The 27,176-nt window shown below is 36.4% G+C and overlaps 1 protein-coding gene across 1 annotated transcript in view; it reads right to left on the reverse strand.

Moving 5' to 3' along the window:
* SPECC1L (sperm antigen with calponin homology and coiled-coil domains 1 like) overlaps nt 1–27,176 on the reverse strand; it is a 67,732-nt gene that overhangs the window by 20,914 nt on the left and 19,642 nt on the right. Inside the window, exons 3-12 of the mRNA XM_065646188.1 lie at nt 25,832–25,991; nt 23,226–24,859; nt 21,188–21,395; nt 14,536–14,609; nt 13,859–14,034; nt 11,912–12,075; nt 10,140–10,231; nt 6,363–6,453; nt 4,389–4,472; nt 2,610–2,766 (exon numbers count right to left, since the gene is read on the reverse strand). Coding sequence (XP_065502260.1) covers nt 2,610–2,766; nt 4,389–4,472; nt 6,363–6,453; nt 10,140–10,231; nt 11,912–12,075; nt 13,859–14,034; nt 14,536–14,609; nt 21,188–21,395; nt 23,226–24,859; nt 25,832–25,991 — 2,840 coding nt within the window. The remainder of the gene's footprint in view (nt 1–2,609; nt 2,767–4,388; nt 4,473–6,362; nt 6,454–10,139; nt 10,232–11,911; nt 12,076–13,858; nt 14,035–14,535; nt 14,610–21,187; nt 21,396–23,225; nt 24,860–25,831; nt 25,992–27,176) is intronic.

Genomic DNA, 27,176 nt, shown 5'->3' on the forward strand with positions numbered 1-27,176 from the left:
GGAAAATTAAGGTAAGCTATCAGTGAATCCATACTGCAAAGCTTTCCACATTTGTCATTTTTAAAAGAGCTCTAAGCAGATGTAAGCAAGATTCTCACAACATCCACAAAGATGATACCCTAAGATACTCCTTTTGGATATATCCGAAAAGACACACAGATTGTATACATTCACTCTCAAATTTTCAACTCTTTGTTCTTTATAACCCATGCGGTGACTGGAAAGAGGGCTGGAATGTGGAAATACATAGTGTTTTCAGTGGATTCTCTGCTGATTTACAGGTAGCAATTCTGCAGGTCTTGCTACGGGAAAAGAAAGCATCCAGAGAATGCAGATTTCTTCAGGCATGTGTGCTACCAACCGAACACCAGAGACTGTTCCACATATCACCATCTGTCATTCAACACATAAAAGAACATGTGCCAACATACAATGAAACGTTCTAAGGCACTAATCTCAAGTATATGTGCTGCAATTTGCTTGGCCAGTCTTCACTGAAATACAGATAGCAAGATCTCAAAATTGCTTAGAAAGATAACATTTGAAACATCCATGAAAATATATGCACAGCAGAACAATAAACAGGAAACAGTAAGTGCTTTTCAACATGAAGACAGCAGTATGGGCCTTCAAACCTAACTGCTAATCTCAGAGATTTAACACAAGGAAGTTGCTAATTGTATACTTTAAATATGAAATAAGTTATCCAAATAGGTTACTGTATCTAAACTATGCCCAAAAGATCACAGGCGCCACACTGCCAGAATGATGCTTCAAGAAATTCTGTGCTTCAGTTCTTAAATCAGTACATATTTCAACAAACCAAACTGGTGATCGAAACAAATAACAATGAAATAGCATATTTAATCTACAACAAAGATTACGCAACACTATGAGAACTTGATAACAGAGATTTGGGACAATATACAAGAACTCAAATTAAAAGCTCCCTCTCTTTACGCTAAACATACTGCTTAGCCATGAGGGTGCTGTACAGACTGTTCTCAAATTCCAGTAAGAGCACATGGTTTATATCAGGTTCTCACAGTTATGAAAACACTGCTGAAGAAACTAAATTAGTGTAGGTTGTATGGAGACAATGAGAAATGGTTTGACATATAAATCTTACAAGTTAGTAAATTAGGTCAACTGTATTCCAAATCAAAGAGCCAATAAAGTTTCAACTAGAACAAGGAACAGTAAACTGCAAGTATTTGTTGTAGAGAACTACAGCAATAACTGTTTATTTTACAACAACTTTCAGAAAAAGGTAGGAGAATAAAAGAGAAATCTGATGAGATAAGAAACCAAAGTCCAGCAGCGACATGCTGAGGACGGCTCCAAAGAGCATGCTCATCACCGCACACCCGCCGCTGCGGGTTCCACTGCTGAAGCTTCTTGTCATGCTTAGCGTTGCAGGCAATGGTTGGATGGCAGAGTAATGATACCATAACTATAACTGTGTGATTATGTGAAAGTTTTTTTTTTCATGAAATTTGTAGATGAAATGCCACGCTATGTGCTACAGTGTGCAGGCTGCCATCACTACCAGTTCAAAGTGCATATACAGGTGTTTTTGTCTTTCCCCGCCACCCCCCGATGCACTCAGTCTCAACTGAGGTGTAACACACACAATATTAATTGCTGTTGGTAAAGTACTCATAGTTCAAAACACAATTTAATTTCTGCACAGTGAAAAGAGAGCAGCACTGAGACATGCCTCAGCTGATTTCAGCGAAATCATCTTCAATAGCACTTACAGCTGTATATAACTTCACAATTTTATAATGTAATTATTACATATTGCAAATGTCTCAGAACATTAAGGGTTTAAACTTTTTGCTGTACAAAAGCTTTGTCAGGAAGCTCAGTGTTAACTGGTCTTGAGAAAGTCATTTAACCTTTGCCTGCCAGTTTCCCAATCTATGAAGCAGGGCTAAGTAAGTACTTCACTTGCATAACATAAGGCTTAGATACTTTGAAGTCCTTTGACTGATAAAGCTACAGATAGGAAAAGTTTTAAATTTATCACAGACTTATCTTTTTACCTTACTAATGAAAAGGGGTTGCATGGCCATTTGTTGCTTAGACTCGCATTACGATTTCATCTGTGGGACAAATAACCCAGGCCCATTCACTCACGGCTATTTAGAAGACTTGGCAGTGTGGAATTACGACCTAACCATGCTGCTTTTTGTCTTCAGTCCCGATTACAAAAGCTATGGTTTATCATGTGTCTCCCTGGGTCCAAGCCACTCTGAAAGATTTGTTCAACATGCCATAAGCTCATTTCTTGAATTTGGCTTCATGGTGTTTTGAAGTGATATGATGCTATTATTTAGTGACATGACTCAGCTTGGTTTTCAAGTGGAGCATAAAGTTTTGGTATTGACCTCCTAAGCTGTAGAAAGCCTAACTTCTGGTCTAAGTTTTAAAACACATTGAGCTGCAGAAAACACTTTCTGAAGCTCTCAAAGATTATTGAAGATCAATACTGTATTGGTAGCAGTAGAATCTGCAGTCTTAGTGCAATATTGTATACTAGATATATGCAGGCAGATACCTATGAAATTAACACATTTCAGTGCACCACAAAAAAGGGTTTTTACCTTATTCGACTTCTGGTTGTAGGGGTGACTGATGCCGTTGGAGAAGATGAGAGTGACAGCTGTGGTGAGGTGGTACCCATTGCCATGAGAGATGCTGGAGATGCTCCATCAGGTGCAGTGATATCCCGTTTGATTTCTTCACTACTTCTTCGAGACACTAAGTGGAAAAATGTCCGTATATTTATCATTTTCAAACACATTCTTGCTTTCTGACAAGCATTAGCATGGAAACCATGCATGGAAACCCATATATAATACTGGGCTTCAACATTTTTCTTGATATTTTCCACTTCGGAAATATCAAGGATTTTAGAGAGCACTCCTAACATTTATGATCAGGCCTGTATCTTGAAGCGAAGAAAACTTGATGAACGTATCTTAATGGAATATCGCTGCTTCCATTTGAAGGATTTTATCAATAAGAAGGAATTTTTACACCAAACAATTTAATTTTTCTCTAGTCCATGCAGCTATGTTGCTAAGCTTTGAGTTGTTAAGACAAGAGAAAAACTAAAACAATTTAGAGATGACAGCTGCTTTATTTCCACTTAATTTGAATCAAGAATTGGCATCTATGTGATGCTCTGGACATTAATTAAATATCATCAGCAGGCAAATCAAAGACTGACCTGAGACCATTCAGCCACATTCCACAGAGCTTGCTTCATTTTGTCAAAGGACAAAGCACAATCGTTATGCTCCATAAAACCAAATTTGGAGTGGTTATGTTTTTTCTACACAGAAGAGCTTCCAATTACAAGTATGAAGTTTGCCCTTTATACGTAAATCGTCACCAGTGTTTATGTTTGTGCAAATCAAAGATGTAACTTTTCACATATATCAGAGACTTATTTTCTAATGACTTGGGGCAAGTACATTACTTTATAAATACCAGACACGAGAAGTTGGGAAAACAACACCACCACCACACTTTTGAGTGGATTTTTTTTTTTTAGGGCAAATCAAAGTGATCTAAAACACATCTTCTTCTTGAAACCATTCACTCAAATATAGGCGTTTTCAAAAAATATTTATCTCAAATTACTTCTGCCTAGTTTATAGAAAGTATCATTTTCACAGTATCACACTATTTGTGCTACAAATCTTAAAGATTTGTTTTCAGAAGCCCCTGCTGATACTGAGACGTCAGCTTGACAGTAAACTAATACTCTACATAAACTTCTCTTCAGCAACTCTACTTTTTAAAAATCCAAAGTGAACATCAAATGTGCAGCAACCACTACGAGTAATGCTGAAAAATATTTCTAGGTTATGCCAGTCACAAAACGTACTGTTTTTCAATGATTCACTGCAAACATTCTTTTGTCCTCCATGCGAGCAGTAAGAAGTAGCAGCCAGGAACAGTTTCTTTCCTCACATATATCTTGCACATCAAAATTATTCGTAACACAAGCAACAATGACATAGTCATCACAAGTTATATGCATGATTCATACATATCCATCTCGTATGTTGGTGCAAGTCTGTATATGTAACAGTAAGGAGACTAGATGAACAATTTAAAAAAATCTCTTCAGTTCCTCTTAATGCGATAAAATGGAATATTATTTTACCATTGGACTTTCCCCAAATACTTCAATAGAAAACTTGAACACTGAAAAATAAGCTATTCCAAATATCCAAATAGGGGTTTTTTTGACAAGAACTTAATGGTCTGAAGACTAAACTTCTCTCTTGAAAAGGTAAAGTAGATCTGTAAGTACAGTGATGAAATGAGAGTTCCTAATTTTACTAGTGATCTAAAAAACACGACATTACCAGAAATAGATTTGGCACTTTCCATAGCAGGTACTCTTGGCAAAGATGCTGGCCTGCTGGTAGAAGATGTTCTCAATAAATGTTCTGGACGAAGAAGAAGAAGAGAGAGAACATAATTAATGATGATTCCAGTCAAGTGTAAGACAGGTATGAGTCATGAATATTATCTACCAGTGCCTGAGTTTGGCTGCTTTAGAGTGCAACGGACTTTATCTGTATGAAAGAGAAGGCCTAAATTTGCTCATTACCATTAAAGTTCACTATGAATACATCATGACCTTCTTAATCCTTTTTCCATTAACCCTCTTACTAATCCACTTGAATTGTTAAACTAAAAGGCTGAGCAAGGAATCCCCGTTTAGTACATGGCCAAAAATATTCAATATGCCATTCACAATGCGGATTGGTAAAGCACATTGCTCTGTCCCTCATTTAATTTTTTTTTCCTTTGGTTTGTTGGGTTGGGTTTTTTTGTTGCTTTTTAAATAAAAATATGCCTTTTTTTTGCCTCCCACACACAGTGGGGTCAAAAAGGTGCCTTTACATATTGTAGGGAAAGACAGTTCTGCCTACTGTCAATGAGTAAAATCAAACTACAACAAAAGTCATTTTCTGTAGCATCAAATCAAAACTATTATTAAAATCTTCCTTCAAATAAAACCTTTAGACTGCCAACAAAAAGTTTACCTACTCCTATGTAGAAATACTTAGAAGGCAGTAATTTGAATACAAAAAACCCCATGAAAATTAAGAATGAGGATTAAAAAAAAGTGAAACCTCATTCATTAGTTGAAAACATGACCTAAGAAACATACATTGCTACAAAAATACTTTAAAAATATATGCAGTTGTAAACAGGAATTCTGTCTGGCACATTCTCTGTTGGAATGCTGTCCTGCTCCTGCCTTAACAGACTACAACGAAAACAGAAAAACTATATAAAGCACAACATTGATTTTGTATTTAAGCTTATGTCTACCCATGAACTCCATAACAATTAAAGAATCCTGAACTATCTTCTTGGAAAGGCATTTCAATATTCCTAAAAATATAAAAGTTTCTAAAATTAAAACTCCAGCTGCATTGTACAAATAACCTCAATATGCATTCAACAAAAGCAAGAAGGAAATCTGGCACATACAGACTATTATTAAGTGCTACAAAAAAAAAATAAAAAAATCAACAACCCTTTAGAAAGCCTCAGACCCCAGGAATACCAAATTGAGAGGAAATATTCAGCCTGGAGTCATATGGAGATTATCTTGAGAAACATCTACTAAAAAAAGAAAAAAACCAAACCCTAAAGCAGGCATAAATCAGAGAGCTACACCCAACACATGATAGCCATTCATTCTCACAGGAAGAGGACGTTGTGAATAGTGTTTTGAGAGACAAAACAAAGTTCGCAGGACAGAGAAATATTGGGAAACAGATAAATCAACACTCAGTTTAATTCCATTCAATTTTTTCATCTGGGTCCTGAAGATGTAATATTTAATAAGTTTATATTTTGTTATTCACATGCAATGCAATACCAACCATCATCCTTGTTTCATTTTGGGGGAAAAAACAAACCAACCAAAAAACCACACAATATATAATGTAACCCCACAGGTGTGTATTTTTAATATCTGTAAGACAGCTGCAAGACATAACCCTGAAATCAGCTTGTCTTCACTTTGCAAGTGATCTCAGTTTATGCACACATTAAAACTGACAGAATAATGCTGAATTATGAGGATGCAATCAGGGTTTTGCTAAAAATGCAAAAAAGTGTTTTTATGATATGCCTCCATGTGTGATGAAACACAAGTAAAAAAATTGAACTCAAAATATTATATGATTCTATGAAAATATTATGGCAACAGAAAGTCTATAATATGATAATACTTTCAATATTAAGCAATATAAAATACAAAAAAGAATACTAACAGCATTGCTAAAAATGAAGTCTAAATGAACTTGAATCAATACCTTGCACAGGGATTTCAGCGTAGCTCGGTCTTTTGTCTGTCAGCGTAGCAAGGGGTTTTGAAGCAGAGATTGGTCCACTTATTGAATGCCTCTGAAATGGAAAAATACTTGCATCAAACATAGCCTGAAGGTAAAAAATAAATATGGAATTGCAGAATCAGTTTTAAAAACTCAAAAAGAACCTTTAAAAATACTTAATGAAAAAGGGCGTGTCCTTTTTACCTGTTGCTTTTGTCAATCAATGTAATCACACACACTATGTATAGTGTAACATTTACTTCTTTAAACTTAAACCTGTTTCTCAAACCAGTGCTGCAAATTGAGGTTGTGAATTCTCTTACAGTTTTTATATTAACTTTCACCTTAATTTAAATTTTGTTTGTACAAACCTGTTCTGGTTAAACTTGATGTGTTTATTTAAATTAATCCAACCTCTTATAGGTAGCCAACATTTTAGTGCTTGGTTTGTGTTATTAACATATGCCTCTACAGCTTTGCGGCTTTTCCTGGAAAATTAGGATAATGGTGTATTGGGTGTTGTGATGCGAACTAAAATGCTAAGAAAAATCCTTCTGAAAAAAAACTTTTTTTTATTTTCACTGTCAACAGCTTTTGTTACCACCTATTTAACTGAGATGCTTTGTGAGCAACTGAAAATAAACATTTTATTAAGTATTTGTCAAACTTGTAAAGAAATACAATTTTTTTTTTTTTCTAAGCTCACTTTAATTTCTGTTCTGCTCTGAACTGGCTACAAAGTGAAGTTTTGCCAGTTTTGTGTAAAATATTTAGCAATGTGCAGCTAAAAGTAAAAGCTAACAGCTTAAAGTGTAAATACGTGTTCACAGATGTGTTAAGTCTTGCACACAACAACCACTGGATGGGACTGAAATAAGCATTTTAGTATCACACGAATGAACTGTACAATGCAATAACTACCCTTACACTTACTGAAACTCATATTCAGTTGCTGAAGATTCAGGGAAGACCATCCACAATTTTTTTTTTTAAATTAATCATTTCAAAGAGCCTATTGCAAATTATAGTAAATTCTTTATTCACTTTATCCTTTCTATTAGACTCCTACATTTAATCAGAATCAGTCTAGTAACGTGTTTATCCTGAGACCTCTTTCAGCTCTCCATCTGGCCCAAGATTGGATGGGAAGGTTAAATGAGCCTTATTTCCATAAGATAATACAGGTCAGATGTTCCTCATGCCAAATCATACAGGCAAGACAGACAAATCCAAAATTGTGATTAAAAAAATTGAACTGTATTGAACTGTATTGAACTGTATTGAACTGTATTGAACTGTATTGAACTGTATTGAACTTCACAGCATCCTGTAGCATAAGCAGGATTACAAGGCTACTTATTCATCATTTAGAGTCCAACTAGTGTTACGCTTTTGTGCTAGAAATCAAATGGAGAAAACAACTGCCAACCATCTAAGAATATGACTCGAAAATATAGCATGAAGAATTTCATCACTTTATATATCAGAAGCCCTGCATGTAGACTACAGAGATCATTCCTTTAAACATGCAGATGAAAGTGAAATAAAAGGAAACCACTAAGATAGTTAAATAATGAGGTTAAAAGAGAAACATTTCATTTTGTCATGTTGTCTGGCTTTGGGATCGTCATAGCAAAGACAGCGTAGTGCAGAACTCGGAAACAGAGGTACGTACAGAGCGGGCACGGTGGTGGAGAACTGTATATACCTTCATCACTTTCTCAGCTTCCAGATATCACTCAAAAAACAAACATCCTTTACGGATATTGTCAGAAAGTGGTTGTATTACTGAACTGATAACTTGCTGTGTACTGGTCTTGTCTCCTTGTTATAAAAGGAACTGTTTGTCTTGCTGCTCCTGTTGACACTGCAGACAGGACTCGCCTCTGCTGTTGCTGGTTCCTTATTACATATCTTACAACCGCCATAGTAACGTAGCGACTAATACACACCAAATTAGAGGAAAAGGAATCAACTCATGTTTGTCTAGTTCCACTTGGCAGTATCTATATAGTAGTAATAGTCTCTTGGAGAATAATTTTTCCTAAAAAAATTTACAAGTGTTAGAAATTTTTTCTGCTTGACTGAGATTTTGCTGAATTTGCAGCCTTACAGAAGTTGTATAGGTGAGTCAACTCACACAGTGACTACTTATTAAAATCTTGCTTTTCAATTGCAAGAAAACAAAATCCACTGACAAGAAACATCTTAAAAATTGCACAGAACACAAGAGTAGAAAACAAGGTAGTAATATGAAAATAAAAAAGAACGAAAGATGATGAAAATTGTTTTTGAACCTAAACCCCTTCTCTCTTGAGCAGAAAACATAATTTAAATACAATTTACATAGTTTAGGTCAAAAAAACCCAGTTGTCTTCTGGATAATTACAAATACATTCAAGAAAACCACCCATCTTCAAAAAGACAATAGAAGCTGGTTGGTTTTGGTTTTTGTTTGTTGTTTGTTGTTGTTGTTGTTGTTTTTTAATTCTGGCAGACCAAGAACATCAAACAAAAGCTGCAAACCTGGGAAGGTTTGCAGTATTCTAAGAGATTACTTTGGTTAATGGTTAATTTACAGGTAAATAAATAAGTACGGAAATAAACAGAAATATAAAGACAGATCAGTAAGAAAAAAGCATCTGTCAGAGAAACTGTCACATTTAACCACTTCAGAAAACTGCTGGGAAGAGTGACCGACCCACACGAAGTAGCAGAAGCTCTCGCAAAACATATTTAATTCTCTCTCTTTGTTTTGAGGCTCTTTCTTTCATTAAATTCACTCAAATGAATAAAAGCTGCACTATCCTGGTCACAGAAAACCAGTCAGTCTGTTTCAGGTATTGTTCCTTGAGCACTAAAAGCCAATACGGATATATACTCTACAGTTCACACAGAGAGGATTTATTACCAAAACATTATGCTGACCTATAGTAAAAATCACATTTTGGTACTTCTGGTTAGTTAGTAGTATCTTGAAGGCAACAGAAGAATTACTGACATTAAAGGAGTAAAACATAGTACATTCTTTGATATTTCTTTGCAAATCTGGTCCCATCTGCTTTGTCCTTAAACTTGTTGGCTTTTGCCAGAATCTCACTTCACACAGCTAATGAGATAATAAAACTAGCAGCAACCTATAGAGCTGGGCGTTAGGGTACTGATGATGCAATCTCAGTGTACCCGGGCTCTGTAGCAGCTGAACAAACGGACAAAGCTTCAGAGGGGACAGGACAAAATACACAGAACCATCACCAACTGGCTGAACTCTCAGTCAGTACAAAATGAACTAAGATAATCAATTCCCAGTGATTTCGTTCCTATTTATTCAGGTCTGCCATCAAAAGCCCATGCAACACAGAATACATTTATACTGATGACTGATGACAGATTCTGCACATATGTCAGGCCATTACTGCTGTTTCCATGCCAGGCACAGGACTAAGAACTGACAAAGAGCAACTCTAAAACTCAGGAATGCAGATAAAGCCTTCCTCCCATGCTTCTCAGTAGCACAGGAATAGTAAGGATTGGGAATATTTAACCAAGAACTTCCAAATTATGCCAAATCTTGTATTTACAACATGGTCCTCAGTGAAAGACACTTTTGTTAGACTGAACATTTTAGTAATTGCTTACTTGAGGCAATGTTTTATCATTACGTCCCCACAAAGTCAGCCAATTTTTGTATATTACCACCTGTAGGTTTGCAGGCTTTTCTTTACAAAGGAGGATTAAGTGCTGTCACAAAACACCTACCTGCATAGGAGATACAGCAGCAGCTGGGGGAGTTTTCATGGGACTTGGGCTCAGGGGAGTGCGAGGAATCGTGGCAGCAGCGGGGCTTGGAACTAGTAGAAACACGGAAAGGAAACCATCGTGATCATTGCACTGCTTTGCAGAGAAACAGGAGACTGGCTGTTACAGCAAACTCTTGCCTTGTGCTTTGCATTACTGGTATTACCAGATCACATCTTTCAGAATTTCAATTAGTAACTGACTGCAAAGTCATTTGAACATATGCCTACACATTTACTCCTCTGTAATTACATACATTTTCTGTCTTGAATATGTCGTCCATGGTAAAAACATAAGTTTACTGGGGGTGGACAAGGCTAATGTGCAAGATATTATTACCCTGACAGATGTAAATGATGGCATTACTAGTTCTCTGATCTCCAGATAATTAAAGAGATAGTAGCAGGCTCCTGGGTCTGCTGGTAAGACAAGACAGATAAAACATTTCACCTCCTTCTCCTTTCTCATTTCCAATCAAAGTCCACAGGTACTACATATTATAAGATAGTCCCTGAAATTTTGGGATTAAACACATAATATGGTTAGATATGTGTGCAAATAGACAAATAGTGAGTTGGTGAATCAGTCATCTGGTTATTTAACAGCATGATTAGACAAATGCTGAGGAGGAAGGCAAATAGAAGCTTGAAATAAAACATAAAAAAGCAGGGAGAGGTGATTTATCATTTTACCAAACTAACTCTAGCAAGAAAGTACCTGTATCCAGTAACAGATTAAAAAACCCTTCAAAATTAACACTAGAAAAGTAAACATTTGTAGATACCTATGAACAAAGAGAACAAGTGTGAAAACAGAACTATTTACAGAATTGCTAAATAATATGGAGATGTTTCTATACCTTAAAAAATTTTCAGGTGATAAGCAATTAAAAATAATTTGCCATGCACAGTGCAGTACTTTAAGTCTCTGGTAATATAGTCTAGTTCCAGCCAAGCCTTTTTACATCAGAGACTTACAGTGACTTTATTGTAAATGAAATTCAAAACCAAAAGGCCTGGTGAGGGAAATACTTTAATCCACGTAAAGTCTCATATACAGTCAAATCTAAAACTCAAGTGTTTCTCATTTCAGTATAATTAGTTGGATTCCTCCATATTCTGGTCATCTATAGAGAATGACAACACCTGTTTCCACAGTCAAAGAATTATAGTGAAATCCACTGTCTCAACAGTGAGACACTTTTCATTTTAGAAAATATTTGCTATATCTTTTAATAGGTGATACTGGCTGGACCTTATTTTTAACTTTCATAAGCGCTTTGACTATAAGAATGTAAGTTATTAAAAGAAATAAACTTGGCTCTAGCTATTACATGGCTTTTAGAATGCTTAATTTGGCACATTAAGTTCATGTTTTAACAGTCAGGCTGAAATCAGCTGTGCTTCCAGCTACAATTATGTGTGTAATATGTGTTTATGTATTTCTAACATACAGGAGCACTGAATCAAAGCCTCCAGCATATGAGTCATTGGCAATGCAACAGGGAAGAAAAAAACAAAGACAAGACAGAAAAAGGACACTTGCACTTCCTGGCAGTGAATGATCTGTTGTGCAATCTGGCGTAGGTTGGTTTGTTTGAGCCATCACTTATAGGTCATGACAGTGCAATAAAAATACTTACATTTGAATTAGCCAGGCCATTAGAAGTGTCCATGTCAATAGATGCAAAACCATAACTTGGCACAGCTGCTACACTGGTTGAAAATAATTACCTTGGGAGGCACTGTCAAATGACTTGATGAGTGTTTTCACAGTAGGAGTTGGCTCCGAGGAGGTGGATGATCTGCGACTCAGGCCCATTCCTTGTCTCAGAGCTGCCAAATCTCTCTCTACAGCATTCATGTAATTGTACACTCGACCACGTTCCTCTTCCTGCCTGAAATCAATATGCAGCCCATTTAAGCATTTAAAAAACATTTTAACACGTAAAGGCTTAAAAAAAATCAACACAAATTTGAAGCCAAATTGAAATCTATGGTCCGAATCCATCATTATATTAACCTAATTTTCTTTCCACTGTAATTTAGAAATAGGTTATCAACTTGAATTCTTGCTATTTGTCAGGAAGAGAGCTTAAGCACCAGGTGAAAATTCTATCAAATCAATACTTGATTTAAGGCTTAATTTCTGTTCCTGTCTCAAACACAAATACACGTACGCATGGATGGAAAAAAATGAGCCTTGAGCATTTCACCATTTCATATGAAAATAATTAGAGGGGAGAATTTTTTTCTACTGCAGAAACAGGAAACAATTTAAATGAACACTAAGGAGGTAAGAATACATTTCTGGCATACACCTTTAGGCAGCATATTAAACAGTTTTGGAAAAAAAATTTATATTTTTAGTGCAGAATATTTATGGCGGTTATTGTATTCAGTGTCATAAGACAAGAATGATTTAAAGAAACCTATTTTCTACAGTTTGCAATAATTAAACATTGACTGATTTTTGCTTCAGACACTATAATAGACTTTCCTACCACCTTCCCACCAATATAGGAGCTATACCACCTCCAAGGAATCTGACTCAGTTGCCTCTTTGTCTGCAGTGAATTAAATGTCAAAAGATGCCTGTGTATAGATAATAATGAGTACACTGACCAGAATCAGCAAGCCCATTCTACTTTCAAAAGTGCAGCTGTGACCTCAAAAGTTCACTTGCAAGCAGTAACTGAACAATTACAATTCTGGCTGAAATGTATTAGTACAAATTGTTCATATTACTTAGCTTGGTGACCTTACTTCAGACAAGATGCCTTACACCCATGACTCATTCATCCAGGTAATTTTCCTTTTTCAGTGTAACCAGTCTGCTCTTCCTACCATCACCTTTTCGCCAAGTTCCATAGTCTGCACTGTCTCACATCCTACTGGATACTGGGTTGAGTGCCATGTATCCTATAAAATGCCCATCAATGTGGAAAATATATACACACCACAAACATTACTACTGTAATTGTAAGCTATACATGTATTCAATCCCTAGAGGCAATGTAGTCAGGATTCAAATGCTGCTGTCCAAAATGTTCCTCTTCCATGGATTTGAGGACTTCCATACTTCTGAAAGACATATAACTCAATTTCTAAATAACCGTAGCACCTAATTCAAACCACAATGCATCACAATTGGAATTGTTTTTCTTAAAAACATACGCAGAGCATCTCTAATTATTTCCAGAAACAATTATCAGTGGAAGGAAAAGAGTACAAGATACATGCAGAATTAGACAAAGGTTTCTTCTGAGGTAAAAATATCCAGCTGTATTTCCAACCATACCAAAAACCTTGGCTGCTAATACAAAGTGTTAATGATGGTACAGAAAAGCCAACACTGCTTGTTTTTCACACTGAGGTAAGCTAAATCATATTCAACTGTTAAACAGCAAAAATCCTTCACTTCAACCTGGTTTTGCAAAAGCGCCAGACTGAATATTCTTGAATGGATTAAGTACACCATACACAGAAACAAATATTGTTCTTAGAAGTTTCCCTACTTCGACCCCTGAAAGCCTCCATAAAACAGCTTGTTGAAATTCAGATCCTCACAGTGAGAGCATTTATGAACTTCTAGAGTCTCAATAACAGTCAGGATACTGGATTTCCAAAATTGTACCACACTGTACAAAAGAAACAATATCACTGTTGTTTTTTGCATACTTGCGTGACTTTATTTCCTCCAACTCTTTAGTGAGCTTCTCATTTTTCTCCTGAGCTTCATGTAACCTACGCTTCAGGTCTCCTATCTCCTCCTGGGCCTCAGACTTTATATCATTTGCTATAACCACTGCAGTCTGTAGATCTGCTTGGAACTGACGCCATTCTGCTGACTCCTCCTATAAGTAAATAACATTTTAAATATATAAGGCATAAAAATAAAAGTTAGCATTATTATTCGTATTTCCCTATGATATTACAGGAAACAATTTACAGGAATGATAAAGGCCCTTATCTCTGGCATTAGGCACAACCTAACTTAGAAGCTAAATTAAAGAAATTTTGCTGGAACCAACTAGACTTCCAAGGTTACAAATTTTTTTCTAGAAACAAAATGTTTAAAGTGGAGAAGAAAAAAATAATATTAAGCTATGCAACAGAAGACACAGGAACATTTTCTCCCAAGCCCAATGTCGTATCTTTAAGACACTGAGAATTTTTCAGAAGTTAATCCTTTAGTGTCTGTAGGTTACTAAATATATACCCATATCATGCCTGTCTCTCAGAAATAATTATTTTAATGGTATTACATCTCATCATATTACCTTTTCACAATTTCATGTGCAGGTCTTAGGACAGTCCAAGTTTACAATTTATTGAGCTTTTAGGTTTTAACCTACCCGGAGTCTCCTGTGAAGATTCTTTATCTCTCTTTCCATGTCATGCTTTTGGTCCTGAAGTTTTTTAACTGTATCTGGAAATAAAGTAAAATTAGCTGTAAAATCTTAATCCCAGATCTGTTTACTCAAAAAAGAGTAACTGAAACAATGTGCAAATGTTTTTAAAACCTTTGTCAGAGAATTCATGTTTATAACCAAAACCAGCTGCAGAAAAATAGTATGAGCAGAAATACTTTGACAGAAAATGACAATAGGCACATACTTCTCTGACTGGTGAGGGGAACAGCATAAGCAAACTCAACTCTTATACAAACCCCAGTCTCTTCTCTACTCGTCACAATATTAAAATGACAAAGCAATAAACAAAGTAGGGAATTTAACATGGAAGGATCCTAAAAACATGGATGTCTGGGGGTTTTCCCTCTTCAAACATAGGCTGCAGCTACATGAACCCTTTGATTCACAATTTACTCCCTGTCACAAAGCAGCTGACATAACACTCACAGCCATGCCTTCAACAGAGATAAGATTCTTGAGGACATAAGTAGAATTTTACGTTCTTGTCTATCAAGCTACCATTTGGAGTTGAAACAAGCTATATTTACAGCACAGGGACAAACAGTCTATGAGATCATGTTATAAAGGAGATGGTCCCTTAAATCTGTCAGCAGCTACACAAAAGGGAATGCAGAGTGGTCACTACCAGCTCATGTGGCGTCTGACAGACTGGCTGCTGCAATTATTATTCATTTGCTACTTTATTCAATACACAAGGACAATGTGCTTGACCATTCTTATAATTAAGCAACTAATGAATAAGTACACAGCATAAATTTCTAATTAGTGTGTCACTTCATTGATCTTTGGATTCTAGGATGACTTTATTTCTATAGCATCATGTAGCTATTTCCAAACTGTAAAAATGATGGGCCAACTGACTGAATGCATTTTTTTGTTCAGGTTCATTATTCCAAGACTTGCTGGAAACAAATATTTTTCCTGAATATTAGCAATGCTCTTGCTACCAAAAAAAAAAACACCCAACCAAACAAACAACCTTGGCAAAAATCTATGGAACTGCATAATAAATGTTTGAACAGTCAGAAGATAGGTATATATGTTCGTACAAACAGATTGATACAGTGAGTTTTGCGGCTCTCATTTTCTGACATGAAAAACTCTCCAGTGCTTTTATTTGGGTATCAGGTCTCAGGGAACCCAGTAAATCAGGGTTTATTCACAGTACTTGTGCTGCCAATACCTACCAATGTCTTCCCAAGTAAGCCTGTATCTTCAGTACTCCTAATATTTTGTCAAAGGGTTTTTATTAATAATAAAAATGAGGCTACAACAGACTAAATGGAAAACAGTAAGCTTTTCAAAATGTTTAAATCAGATGCAACTAAGACTAAGGACAGAATTAAGCTGATTGATGCTGTTGTGAACATTCAGGAACCTCAGCTGTACTCATAAGAACATTTCAATTTTTCAGCCATGGAATTCCTCCTTATTTCTTCATCAGAAGAAATCCTTGCATTTTGCCTCAACAGTCCCTAGTACAGATGCTTTTAATGCCACAGCTGATTTCTTTACAAGAATGATATAAACCTCAGTTAGCTTGAAAACATGATAACTTTTCAGGCTTGGAAAAGTTGAAACACTAAAATTAGACAGATATTTCTGTATTTATCTCCTCCTTGCAAGACTGCACCTTTCAAGATGCATCCAACTGATCTTTAAGCTTTGAAGATAAGCTTAACACAGCATGCCAATCAAATCTCATGTACCATGATATTTAAGCAAAGCCCTCCAATTTTTAGCTTGTCTCTGTATACATAACTTGTTTGAGCTAAAGTCAGCACCAAGATGCCAGGTTTAGGTCAAAGTTATAAAAGTCACTCCCCCTCCCCATGCTTTTTTCCTTTAAATACATGCTAAAAAAACCACTGCAGATTAGATAACTTTCAAGAGCGACAGCAAGTCAATATGCCCCAAAAAGCTTCCAGTAGCATTTTGAAACAAAATCTAGTGAATGACCATTTTCTCTTTCAAAGACAGTGCCAAGAAAACATGGGTTTGAAAATAAAATTTCTTCTACTACTAAAAGCAAGCTATAGTCCATCTAAAAATAACCACAAACCAGAAACTATAAATGCACTCAGAGTTAAAGCTTATGTAATGCCATTGTTTTGAGCTTTTGTGAGATAAGAAACGCACCATTAAGTTTTAGTATATTTATACTTTGAAGTAAAACACAATGGTCTGAATATTCTGCAGTTACTATAAACAATACAGAGCATTTGACAGAAGTTGTTGGAAATATCCTCCTCTCCCAATCAATTGAAGAGATTAAAAAAAAAAAAAAAAAAAAGAGAGAAGTGAAAAGAACTACCAAATTGCAACTGAATTTAAAACCTAGTGAGAAATTAAGACTTAGGTAAGTGATTTCACATCTACAGCCTGGACTCCATTCTTCACACTGTGCCACCAATTATAACCTGAAAATTCAAGTAGTCAAAATAGGCACAAAGGCAGCAATTCTGTGGACACCCACCTTGTGGGATCCTTCCTTTCTGCATCCTCACAACCTCCACAACCCCCTTCCTCCTGCACGTGCTGCAATTTTCAGCACGGTAGGACAGGTACTTCTACCATTATCCAGACTTCTCCTTTTAAGGAGCATAGACAAGGAAGAGGACTGAGATAAAAGCAAAAGTAACTCTTGTTGAGGATAAGTGAAGAACGAGGAGACCATTCTGATGAATGAACAGGACAATCAAAGACGGCACATCAGCAAGCTGCTTGTGTTTTACTGCAGGATTAAATCATGTCTACATTTTACAAAACTATATTGATTTAAATGACAGTTTGACAAGTCTTTACTTTTTAAAAGGTAGAAAACTGAATTATGAAAAACGCAGACTACAAATGGTAAAGAAAAACATTACAACTACGACTGGAGGTTTGAGGAAGAAACTATGATATCATCTGAACTTTGTAAGGCTGCCAGAGAAAAAGTATCACTATATTCTCTATCTGTAACTCTATTAATTAGCAGTTAGAATTTATGACTATGAAACAAAATTTAGTATCAACATTCAATTGTTTAACTTCAATAGTCTCAGGGGAGGGGGAAGAAAAAACTTTACAATATTCAGATATGCATAGTAGTTTCAAGAAATTACATTACAATCCTTGATAATCAACGTTAAATCAAGTAATCCTGAGACAGGTAAATCCACAATGGACATTCTTGCACTTTCTATACTAGTTACATTGGTTTGCCTTATACTAGGATAGCATTTCAGTTTCTAGCATAGATATGGCTATCCCAGTATAATCACATCTACACAGGGTAGTGTCAGCATTACAGACATTTTAAGAATTATAGCTTCCTTATATAAGAGACACTGATTACAAATATACCAAAGCTCGAGATACACCTAAATTACAAACTAATACTGTCAGGTCCATAAGAACTAGTTATTCACTGAACATTGGATTTATCAACCTCCTTGCTCACCAACCCTTGTCCAAAAAATAAATAGTTACAGGCAAAGAGAACTGCTATGTCTAGCACATGCACCTTGTGCTAAGTGAACACACAAGGAGTATTTTCAGGCTTCAGAAGAAACATCTGACAACTGATGAGCTAACATAACCTACAAATAACAATTTTCTGCAAAATCAGGACGTGAAGTTCTGTGAAAAAATTTCCTCACAAACTCTTATTAACTGCTTCGAAGAAAAATAGGTTTCTTTTTTCCCCTTAGTCATCAAAGATGACTGATGTGACAGCTTGGCTGACTGCTGAATGTTTTATTGAAGCCAGAAATGAAAACCAGAGGAAACACGCCATCTAGTGCAACAACCGCCAACTGCCAGCCCATCCTGCCAGTGAGGATATAAAACCTACAGGTTATTTTCTTATTTCTTAGATTTTTTAGATACAATACAGAAGCACTACCCTTACAACTCCTGTTCCCACCAGTTCCTGCTGCATCTGGATGGACATCAGGATCACACTGTATGTTTTTAATCAATGCAATTTACATCCTACTGCCCATATCAAAGAGATCCCAGATTCTGCAGGTAGACACATTAAGAGCTAAAATGTGACAGTTCAATATTTAGATTACTGTGAAAAATGTTTGGTTGTATGTTTGTTATGATTCTTTCTGGTGTTGAGAAAGCCCATAATGAATTCTGCCCTAAGGACTAGCACTAGAACATTTCACATTCCTACATTACTATTTAGCGTTGATTAACCATTAAATGGAATAAACACTCACCACCTCATTTATGAAACACCTTTCTCCTAAATGTAAAGTCTGTCTTTTGTGAATTCTTTAAGTGATAATTTTCTTTCACTTATCATCTATCAGTTGTCTTCCCATCAATTTTATTCACTCGGTAACTTTGTCGTTAGGCAAATTCGCTCCTTAAGGTGTAGGTTAGATTTCCTCATATTTTTAAATCTAAAATAAAAGTTTGCTAAAGAAAACCCTTACGGTTCTTTATTACACTTTGTTATTCAGGCTGCAAAACCACTGTTCTACTAACTAATGCTTTATAACACCTAAACCTACACCAAATTCTCCACATTTAAAAGCACAGGTAGTGTACATTTGGCTGTGAGAATACAGAACTGACCAAAAGTCTGATCGGCATAAGATAACTTACTACTACTAGGATGTGCGTTTCTGTCACTTCAATACAAATGATTAAAATTCTGTCTTTTACATGTTGTATGTGCTACCTCCAAGTCCCAGATTTTCTGAGATGCTGTTCTCTGCTGTCACTGCTTAGAGGCTACCACCAAGAAACTCCTGTACAAGGTTTAATAATGAACCCACAATGAATAGTGTTTTAAAGTGGTCAGAGAAAGATTGATTTTTTTTTTTTTAAGTTTATACTATTCTTTGGGTGCCATCCTTTCTTACTGCCACTAGATGCCACTCTCCTTCCTGCCTATAACTAAAATACAGATTTCTTCCCTAAAAGTTCACACCAGGCCATCAGCTAGTAGTACAGCTGCATTTTCCTAACTATTCCAAGAGTGAGGAGTAATCGTTGATGAGACCGTTGCAGTGTTTGTTGCAAATTTCTGCTCGGTTTAAGTGAAATATCTGGCAGCTATTTTGTACCCCGAAAGCATCTAAAAATTAGACCTACCTTGTAATCAGGTATTACTAAGCAGATACATAAATGTTTGCTTGACTGCGGTGCTGTTTTCTGTATGAATGTATTTCCATTAATAGACAAAACAATGCAAGTAGAAAAGTATTCAACCTTTTTAAGACTTTGCAACAAAATTACTTCAGGAACAAAGTCAGAACCACTAACCAAGTGTCTGAGCTCCTGCTCCCAAGTAAATGTCTGTCTTTGGGTTTGGAACAGAAAGAGGGGAAAAAAAAAAAATAATCAAACTAAACCAATCCACCACAAAACCAAACACGGAATAAAAACCTAAAGCAATTTTGTAAAGAGAAACAGGGATTGCATTTCAAGATAAAGACGGGTTACTTAGGGAAACCAAGCTGACAGCTGCATGTCTGAAGACAGTGAGCTTCAGTTGAATAAACAATTTTTTTTTGCTTAAGACACTACCTTTTCTGGAAAGCAGACTAATTTAAAATCCTTTCTATGAATATTTCCCTTGCTGTCAAAAGGGCTTATGCTTTGGGGTTTTTTGCAACCTTGTTTAGTCTTTATATACCACGGAAGAATAGCAGATGCTTGAGTTCAGTAAGTAGCACTGTGCAAATACGGCCTGCCAGGATACAGCTGCCCGAGTTCTTATTTAGACTGAGACTAATTGCAGAACTCCAGGCTGTGGTAGGAATGTCTGAGCAGGTCTTGAAGATCAGAGAGAAAACTAAGGCACAGACAGCTAGACAACCACACAGTAAACATGAATTTCATTATAAGCCCCAACTGTTTCTTGTACAGTGGCAAGAGTCAACAGGTAAGGTTTTATTTTAACTTGCTTGAAGTTTGTGAGATTCATATTTAGGTTCACAGATCAGTTTCGTGACTTGAGCAAAACCACACAGAAAGAGATTATATATATATATATATAGGTATTGCAAAGTCAGCTCTGACATTTGTATCTTTCAGGTCCTCCATCACCCATTTCTCCACTAAAAACACCTTTCTTCAGGTGGAAGAAATCACTAGTTATACACATTCTCAAGCTACCTGGTAACTCCTAACATTTGAGCACTCAAAAAAAGAGAGCATTCTTGAAAAAAAACACACCACCAAAAAAACCCACCAAAACAAAAACAAAAAACCAAGGCAACAAAACATTGATTCAATCATCCAGTCTCCAGAATGCCCAAGGAGCACACTATTATTAAGTCTGTAATTATACGTTCTTCTGCTTTGAAAAACAACTTGAAAACAGCATTATCAGATTTCATATTTATTCTCAATTCACAGGTTTTCATTCCAACACCAACTGCTCCCAGGACTGGAAAAGCAAAGCCAACTTGATTTTTTCCCCAGTGTGTAAGGGTTCTGCTAAGCCTGGTCTGACATGAATTCAGACATATGAAAGCCAAGTGAAAAGATTTTCACTATTACAGCATTCTACTTTAGCGGTTCTTAATTTGCCATTTCTCTCACAAGAGGAACTCGTAACACTTACTCTCCAAATCAGATATGATGAGATTGTCATGAAGCTTCACAGCACGATGCTGCTCTACTTCATCCTCCAGCTCAAAGATAGTTTCTTTCATGTCACTTCTCTCAGTCTCTTTTTCATCTAGTTCTGTCCGAAGCTTTTCTAGAGTCACATTGAGATCTTCAATTTGTTTCTTGGCTTCTTCTTGGAACACTCTGTATTCATCTTCAACCTGAAAAAGAACATATCATAACCAAATTGGCTGCATTTTAAAACACACTTTTAGTTTTTTAACTACCATATTTACAATATATTTCTCCAACCATAAAAATGTATGGGACAAGAAGTGTAAGCTTTTAAAAAAAGTATTGTTCTGGTGCAAGTATTTTCCAGAGCCAAACTCTTTTATTCCCAGGCTGAATATATGAGCATTCCCCAGCTACTCTAACAGCAGTATCCCGTATTCAGGTCAGACAGTACTAGAGCACCAAGGCTGTGGTTTCATGAGCAGCTGATCTGACTTAACATCTACCTGCAAAAGGGTGGTAGGGGAAACTTGTTACTCTTTCTCTTGCCAAAAAAAAAAAAGCCTGCTCTCTTCTGTGCATTGATTGTACTGCTTGCTGGGACTGTGAGATGATTCATTTCCTTAACTAAGTAGCAGGATTCACATTTGTGTGTGAAATGTGCTGGTGAGTTGAAGTATTACAGTTCCCAGAGGAGTCTTACAAGCTATTGAACTGAATTAAAAGAAACAGGGAAAGGGAGAGGTAGAGTTCTCCCTTTCAGGAGCAGTGAGACTATTTTATCCTGCCTCACGAAACTGCAATGTAAGCAACAAGCTGGGATCAGAGGCACAGTAACATTAACCCCTGTGCCCAAGAGCAAAAACAGGGTGTCAGAAAAACAAGAGAAATTAGGTTGTGGCTTCAGGTGGGTCAAAACAGTCAGGTACCAATTTTAATCCACAAAATGCCCTGCTTTAAATCATCTGTTTCAGTATTTTTTATTTTAATAGCACTACCCATCTTTAATTATTAAAATTATATGGGGTTTTTTCCTTCCAAATTAAGGTTGATTCTAATGTGCTAGTGATCATGACTAATGTTGATTTGCAACTAATATAAAGTTCAGACATTAGATTTAGCATAAATTGTCTTAGCAGGAAGATACACCTTTAAATGCATGAAGTTATTCAATAAATTTTATGATACTTATTTTTATATTAAATTATGGTAAATGCTTTTATTAGACATATTTACTAGATAAATTAGTTCTATTTGAGTCAAAAGAGCTCTTCCAGAAATAGAAATACACATTTTGATCCAAAACACAATCAACACACAAGCTGCTCCTGGATGGATCGTTAGTAAAAAAAACTATGTGTATTTGCCATAATAATACTAACTGTTTAAAAGCACTTTTTTTTTTCCTTTAAAACTAAAAAATGTGTTCAGTAAATTAAATTAAATTGGGTAAAGTATTTTTATACCTAAAAATTACTCATTTCTTGACTGGAGAAAGACGACACTTTTCTGCTTTCCTTATCATTAGTTTATTGCAAGTTAACTGAACCAACCTGAATAAGCTGAAACCTGAAAATATTATCTCACCACCTGGGAAAAGTCCTGCAAGTCATCAACAGCTGGGTTAGATCTCCAACTTTGACTCCTAGTACTTTCTCAGTGACAACCCTCTTCCACCAGTCTGGCACTAGCTCCTTGAAACTCTTGTAGGAGGCACGCAATTTAAGTACAAAATTCATACAATATCTTAAATATTGTTTAAGTTTTAGCCTTTGAAATAAGTTGCAGAATTTAAATATCAGTATTGTAAAAAAGTAACCCAACAGTTACCCTGTGGCTCAATGTATTTATATAATTTTTAAAAAGGCTTCTGTCATTTTCATAACAGAGGTTAAGAGAAAGTAATAATTCCTAACACTACTGCAATCCGATTAACCTCATTATTAATTCTTTGCTTCTAAAAGAGCTACAGTGACCAACAGTGAGTCATGGTGTGTACGGGATGTTAAAATACAACAGTTTGTTTTAAATACTACCTTAGCAATGGCATCTTGCAATCGATTGGCATCATTGCGGGTGTGTGCCAGCTCTTCTTGCAGACTACTGGACAAAGTCTCTGCTTTTTCTTTATCCAGCCTGACGCTCTCCAGCAAATCTTGTATATCTGACTTGTCTCCGGAGTTGTGTATAGAATACAACTCAGCCACTTTCTGCTTTTCATGCTCTAACTGAGCTTTCAGCCTGTTCATCTCAATCTGGTCACTGGCTACCGTAGCTTTGTACTCCTCTAAAGTAGATGCTATTGCCGTTTTGCTCTTCTGCTCCGACTCAATAATCCGTTCCATGTGGTGATTTCTTTCTTTTAACGCCCCTATCATTTCTTGGGCCTCCTTGTTGTCTTGTTCTGCCATCTTCAAAGTGTTACTCAAGTGCTGCTGAACACCTAACAGCTGCTCTCGCTCAAACCGAGCGTTCTCTGCGAGGTCCATGTAACGTTGCTCTAACTCCATGTAGCGACCGCTTTTCATATCTTCATCAATGACATATGAAATATGGTGTTCATCTAAAAGGGACCGAAAATACTCGATCTGACGGCTGAAGTGTTCTAACTTGTCACTTTGCTGGCACAAAGATTCCATAAGGATTACTTTTTCCTCTCCAAGTCTTTCATTCTCACTGTTTAGCTCTTGTGTTATTTGCTGCAAATCAGCAAGCTCTTGAAGTGTGGCTTGGAGCTCTTCAGCTGTACTGTGTTGATTCTCTTCCATCTGATGTATCCGTTCTGTCAGACAAGCTACGGACACTTCACTCGCATTGCCACTGCTTCCCTTCCTAGATCTTTCTATACTCGGTACACCTTCAGACTCCGAAGATGATGGAGCATCTAAGGCATCATCACTTGATGTCAGTGGCTGATAAACTTCACTGCACTCACTGTCTAAATTATCCATGGAATTACTATGTTGATTGTCCATCAAAGTGTTTTCATCCTGACTTAACAAGTCTTCCATTGATCCAGGAGCAGAACCTTCCACCGAAGATGTCAGAGTACCACCACCATCACTGTGGCTGCCAGCCGTAATCTCTGGACTCAAAGACTGATAGCCAAAGAGTTTTTCAGAGTTGTCCAGCCTTTGCTCCAAAGAAAACCCTAATGCATTTAGTCTGTCTTTTAACATTCGATTCTCATTCTTCAGCTGGTTGAGCTCTTCTCGGATGGCAGCGTTTTGCTCCTGTAGCTGTAGCAACGTAGACTCTACATCAGTTGGCTGATGGACAACAGTGGCCTCTTTTTCTTCGGATTTTTCATCACCTTCAAGCTGATCTTCGTTAAGTCCCAGCTGAGCACGCATATCCCTTAGTTCATTCCGCAGATGCAAGATTTCCACATCTTTAGTTTTTGCTAATGTCAAAAGATCGTTCACCTTTGCTTCCAATGCAGCTTTGTCACTGATTTGATTGTCTGATTTGGACTTGCTCATTCGAATGTCCGATTCTGGATTGGTGCGACTACGAGAACGTTTTGCCAGTACCGTATCATTGGTGCCCTGTCCAGTCAAAGGGAGCTTTTTGCTCTGGCTTAAACGAGAACGATCGCGTATTCTTTCTCTAGAAGAGCTTGACTCTTTATTTCCAGATGAAGTGCTACGCTTAGTTGTGGAACTTGTACCTATATGTTTTTTGAAAGTTAGGAACATTAATTTAGAATACAGTATTGTAATAGAAGACTCTGTATTTTGTATCAGCAATACAATGACTGATTTCTGATTCACACTAGTAAACACATTTCCTAAAATACATTGAGAGTAAACATTTATACAACCTTAATCGTGAAACAGTGTAGTCAAATTTTAACTGATACATACTTTACCAATTGCTATGCTTTAGCAGTATTTTGAAAATGAGTTAGATCTTAAAGTTTAACATTTGCAAGTTTCTTTTCTTCTATCTTCAACAGCTTCTGTTAAATTGTCCAAAAACTGCAGCAGTGCTATTTCTATGAGTTCAAATAGTCTCTCTTTTGAGTAGGTTTGAATGCAAGCTTTTAAGTGATGAATTGCATATTATGAATCCCCAAAATGAAAGTCAAGGCTTTTTATATTTTCATGCCATTTCATAAAGATGAGGATGGATTATTACTACTTTATTTTCAGATGCTTTGCAAGCATTACTGAATCCAAAACATAGCAATAGAAGGCAAGATACAATTTCATCCATATTAATAACACACTAAATAATTTCACTTTTCTGAACAGGTTCTGAAAGCTCTTTTTACTTCTAAAAAGCAATACAGAATGTTCAAAATGTTGACTGCAACAAGTGATCACATTTTAAAGATTTAGTGCTTGTGGCATGGATTTTTTTTTTTGACAAATGAAATTATTTTAGACAAATCTATGATTCTCTAGATTAATTATATGATCTAGTTTTATATGGTAGTTGCGTAATCAGTACTGAAAAAATTAGAAGGAACACTCTCCAGAAAGGCAATTCCATTATTGAAAAACAGGAAAAGAGCACAGGAGTTGATTTGACCATGGCCTTATTGACCACTTCATTATGCAAGCTGGATCCTCAATACATAACAGGAAAATAAAAAGCCACCCGACTATTGTCTTTAATGATCAATATATCAATTTACCTGCAATAGTTTTGGGTTTGTTTTCCAGACTGTTCATGGCTGCCCCTGAAGCTGAAGATGCTGTGGATACACAAGTGTTCTTCTTTGCCTTGACACCATTGGTCATTGTCACTGCACCGCCACCAGCCATCCCCGCTAAGAGGTCATCATTACTCTTTGTCTGAAAGAAAGGGAAGAAGCTTTAAGACAGCTGGCTGAGAAGTCTCCATAGCCAATATTTCTTCTGTTAAAGATTCCATCAGTTTTAAAAGTACATATTTGACTAGCCATATATCTATGCAAGAACGCTGAAAAGTAAAATTGCATTGCACTGTGCAGAGTTGGTAAGTTGAAACTGAACTTCAATTCCTTACATATGATTGACCAGAGAAACTAAGTCTTCTCTCTCCCAGACAAAATGATTAACCTTTCAATACCAATACCAAGGAAAAAAAATAACAGCACAGTAACACAACACAGTGTAACACTTCTCAATTTTGACCGAAAGCTTGCTTAGGCATAAAAATGAAGACAATTCTTACATAATTAAACCAGCAAACACTAGGAAGTTAATATAATGTCCTTCAACAGAACATGATCAAGTGGTTTCTGATGGACAAGTTCACAACAAGAAGATCAAACCAAACAACAATAATCAATCCAACATTAATAAAATACCCTTACCAGCTCAAAATACTAAGCCGCAAATCACTAGAGACTAGGACAGTATTCAGGGCTGGGAAAGCCATCCTCACCATATATCCTTGCCTTGTTTCCATGCTCTTTACTAGGCACTCTCAGATACCGGATATTCCTTTGATGGACTCATACGATCATTCCTGAAACTACTGTTAGCCACAAAAGCTGCCTGGAATGTGACAAGGCAGTAAGCACAGGAGTCTCAAGAACTGGATTCCCAAACGGAGAATACATCTTTCAGAACAAAGCAAACTCTAGAAATACAAAGATTAATTGGCAGACTTCACAACTCTTTAAAATGCAATTTTTCAAAGGGTGAAACAAACAAAATATGCTAAGCATTCTTCCCATAACGGCAAGAAAAATTAAAAGAAAACAGCTGTGTTAGCAGCATTTCTTGAGTAACTGTGTTATTCAGCTGGATAACACATTTGAAGTCTCAACCAGCACCCCAGCTACAAGGTAGTGCTTGGGACTTAACCACTTGTTTTACACTCTGACTTTCAAATTCTGCAGGTTTATAACTCCTAGCTCCCATGCATATTCACGTTAAAAACTGTACACCAGACGCTACAATTGCATACATTAAGAATGAAGGTACACTTGCTTAATTAAAAAAAAAAAGTTTCATCTCACTCCATTCTATACAGTTTCTTTTCCAAGTGGG

This window comes from Caloenas nicobarica, chromosome 16 (genome assembly GCF_036013445.1).
Source record: "Caloenas nicobarica isolate bCalNic1 chromosome 16, bCalNic1.hap1, whole genome shotgun sequence".
NCBI classification, from domain to species: Eukaryota; Metazoa; Chordata; class Aves; order Columbiformes; family Columbidae; genus Caloenas; species Caloenas nicobarica.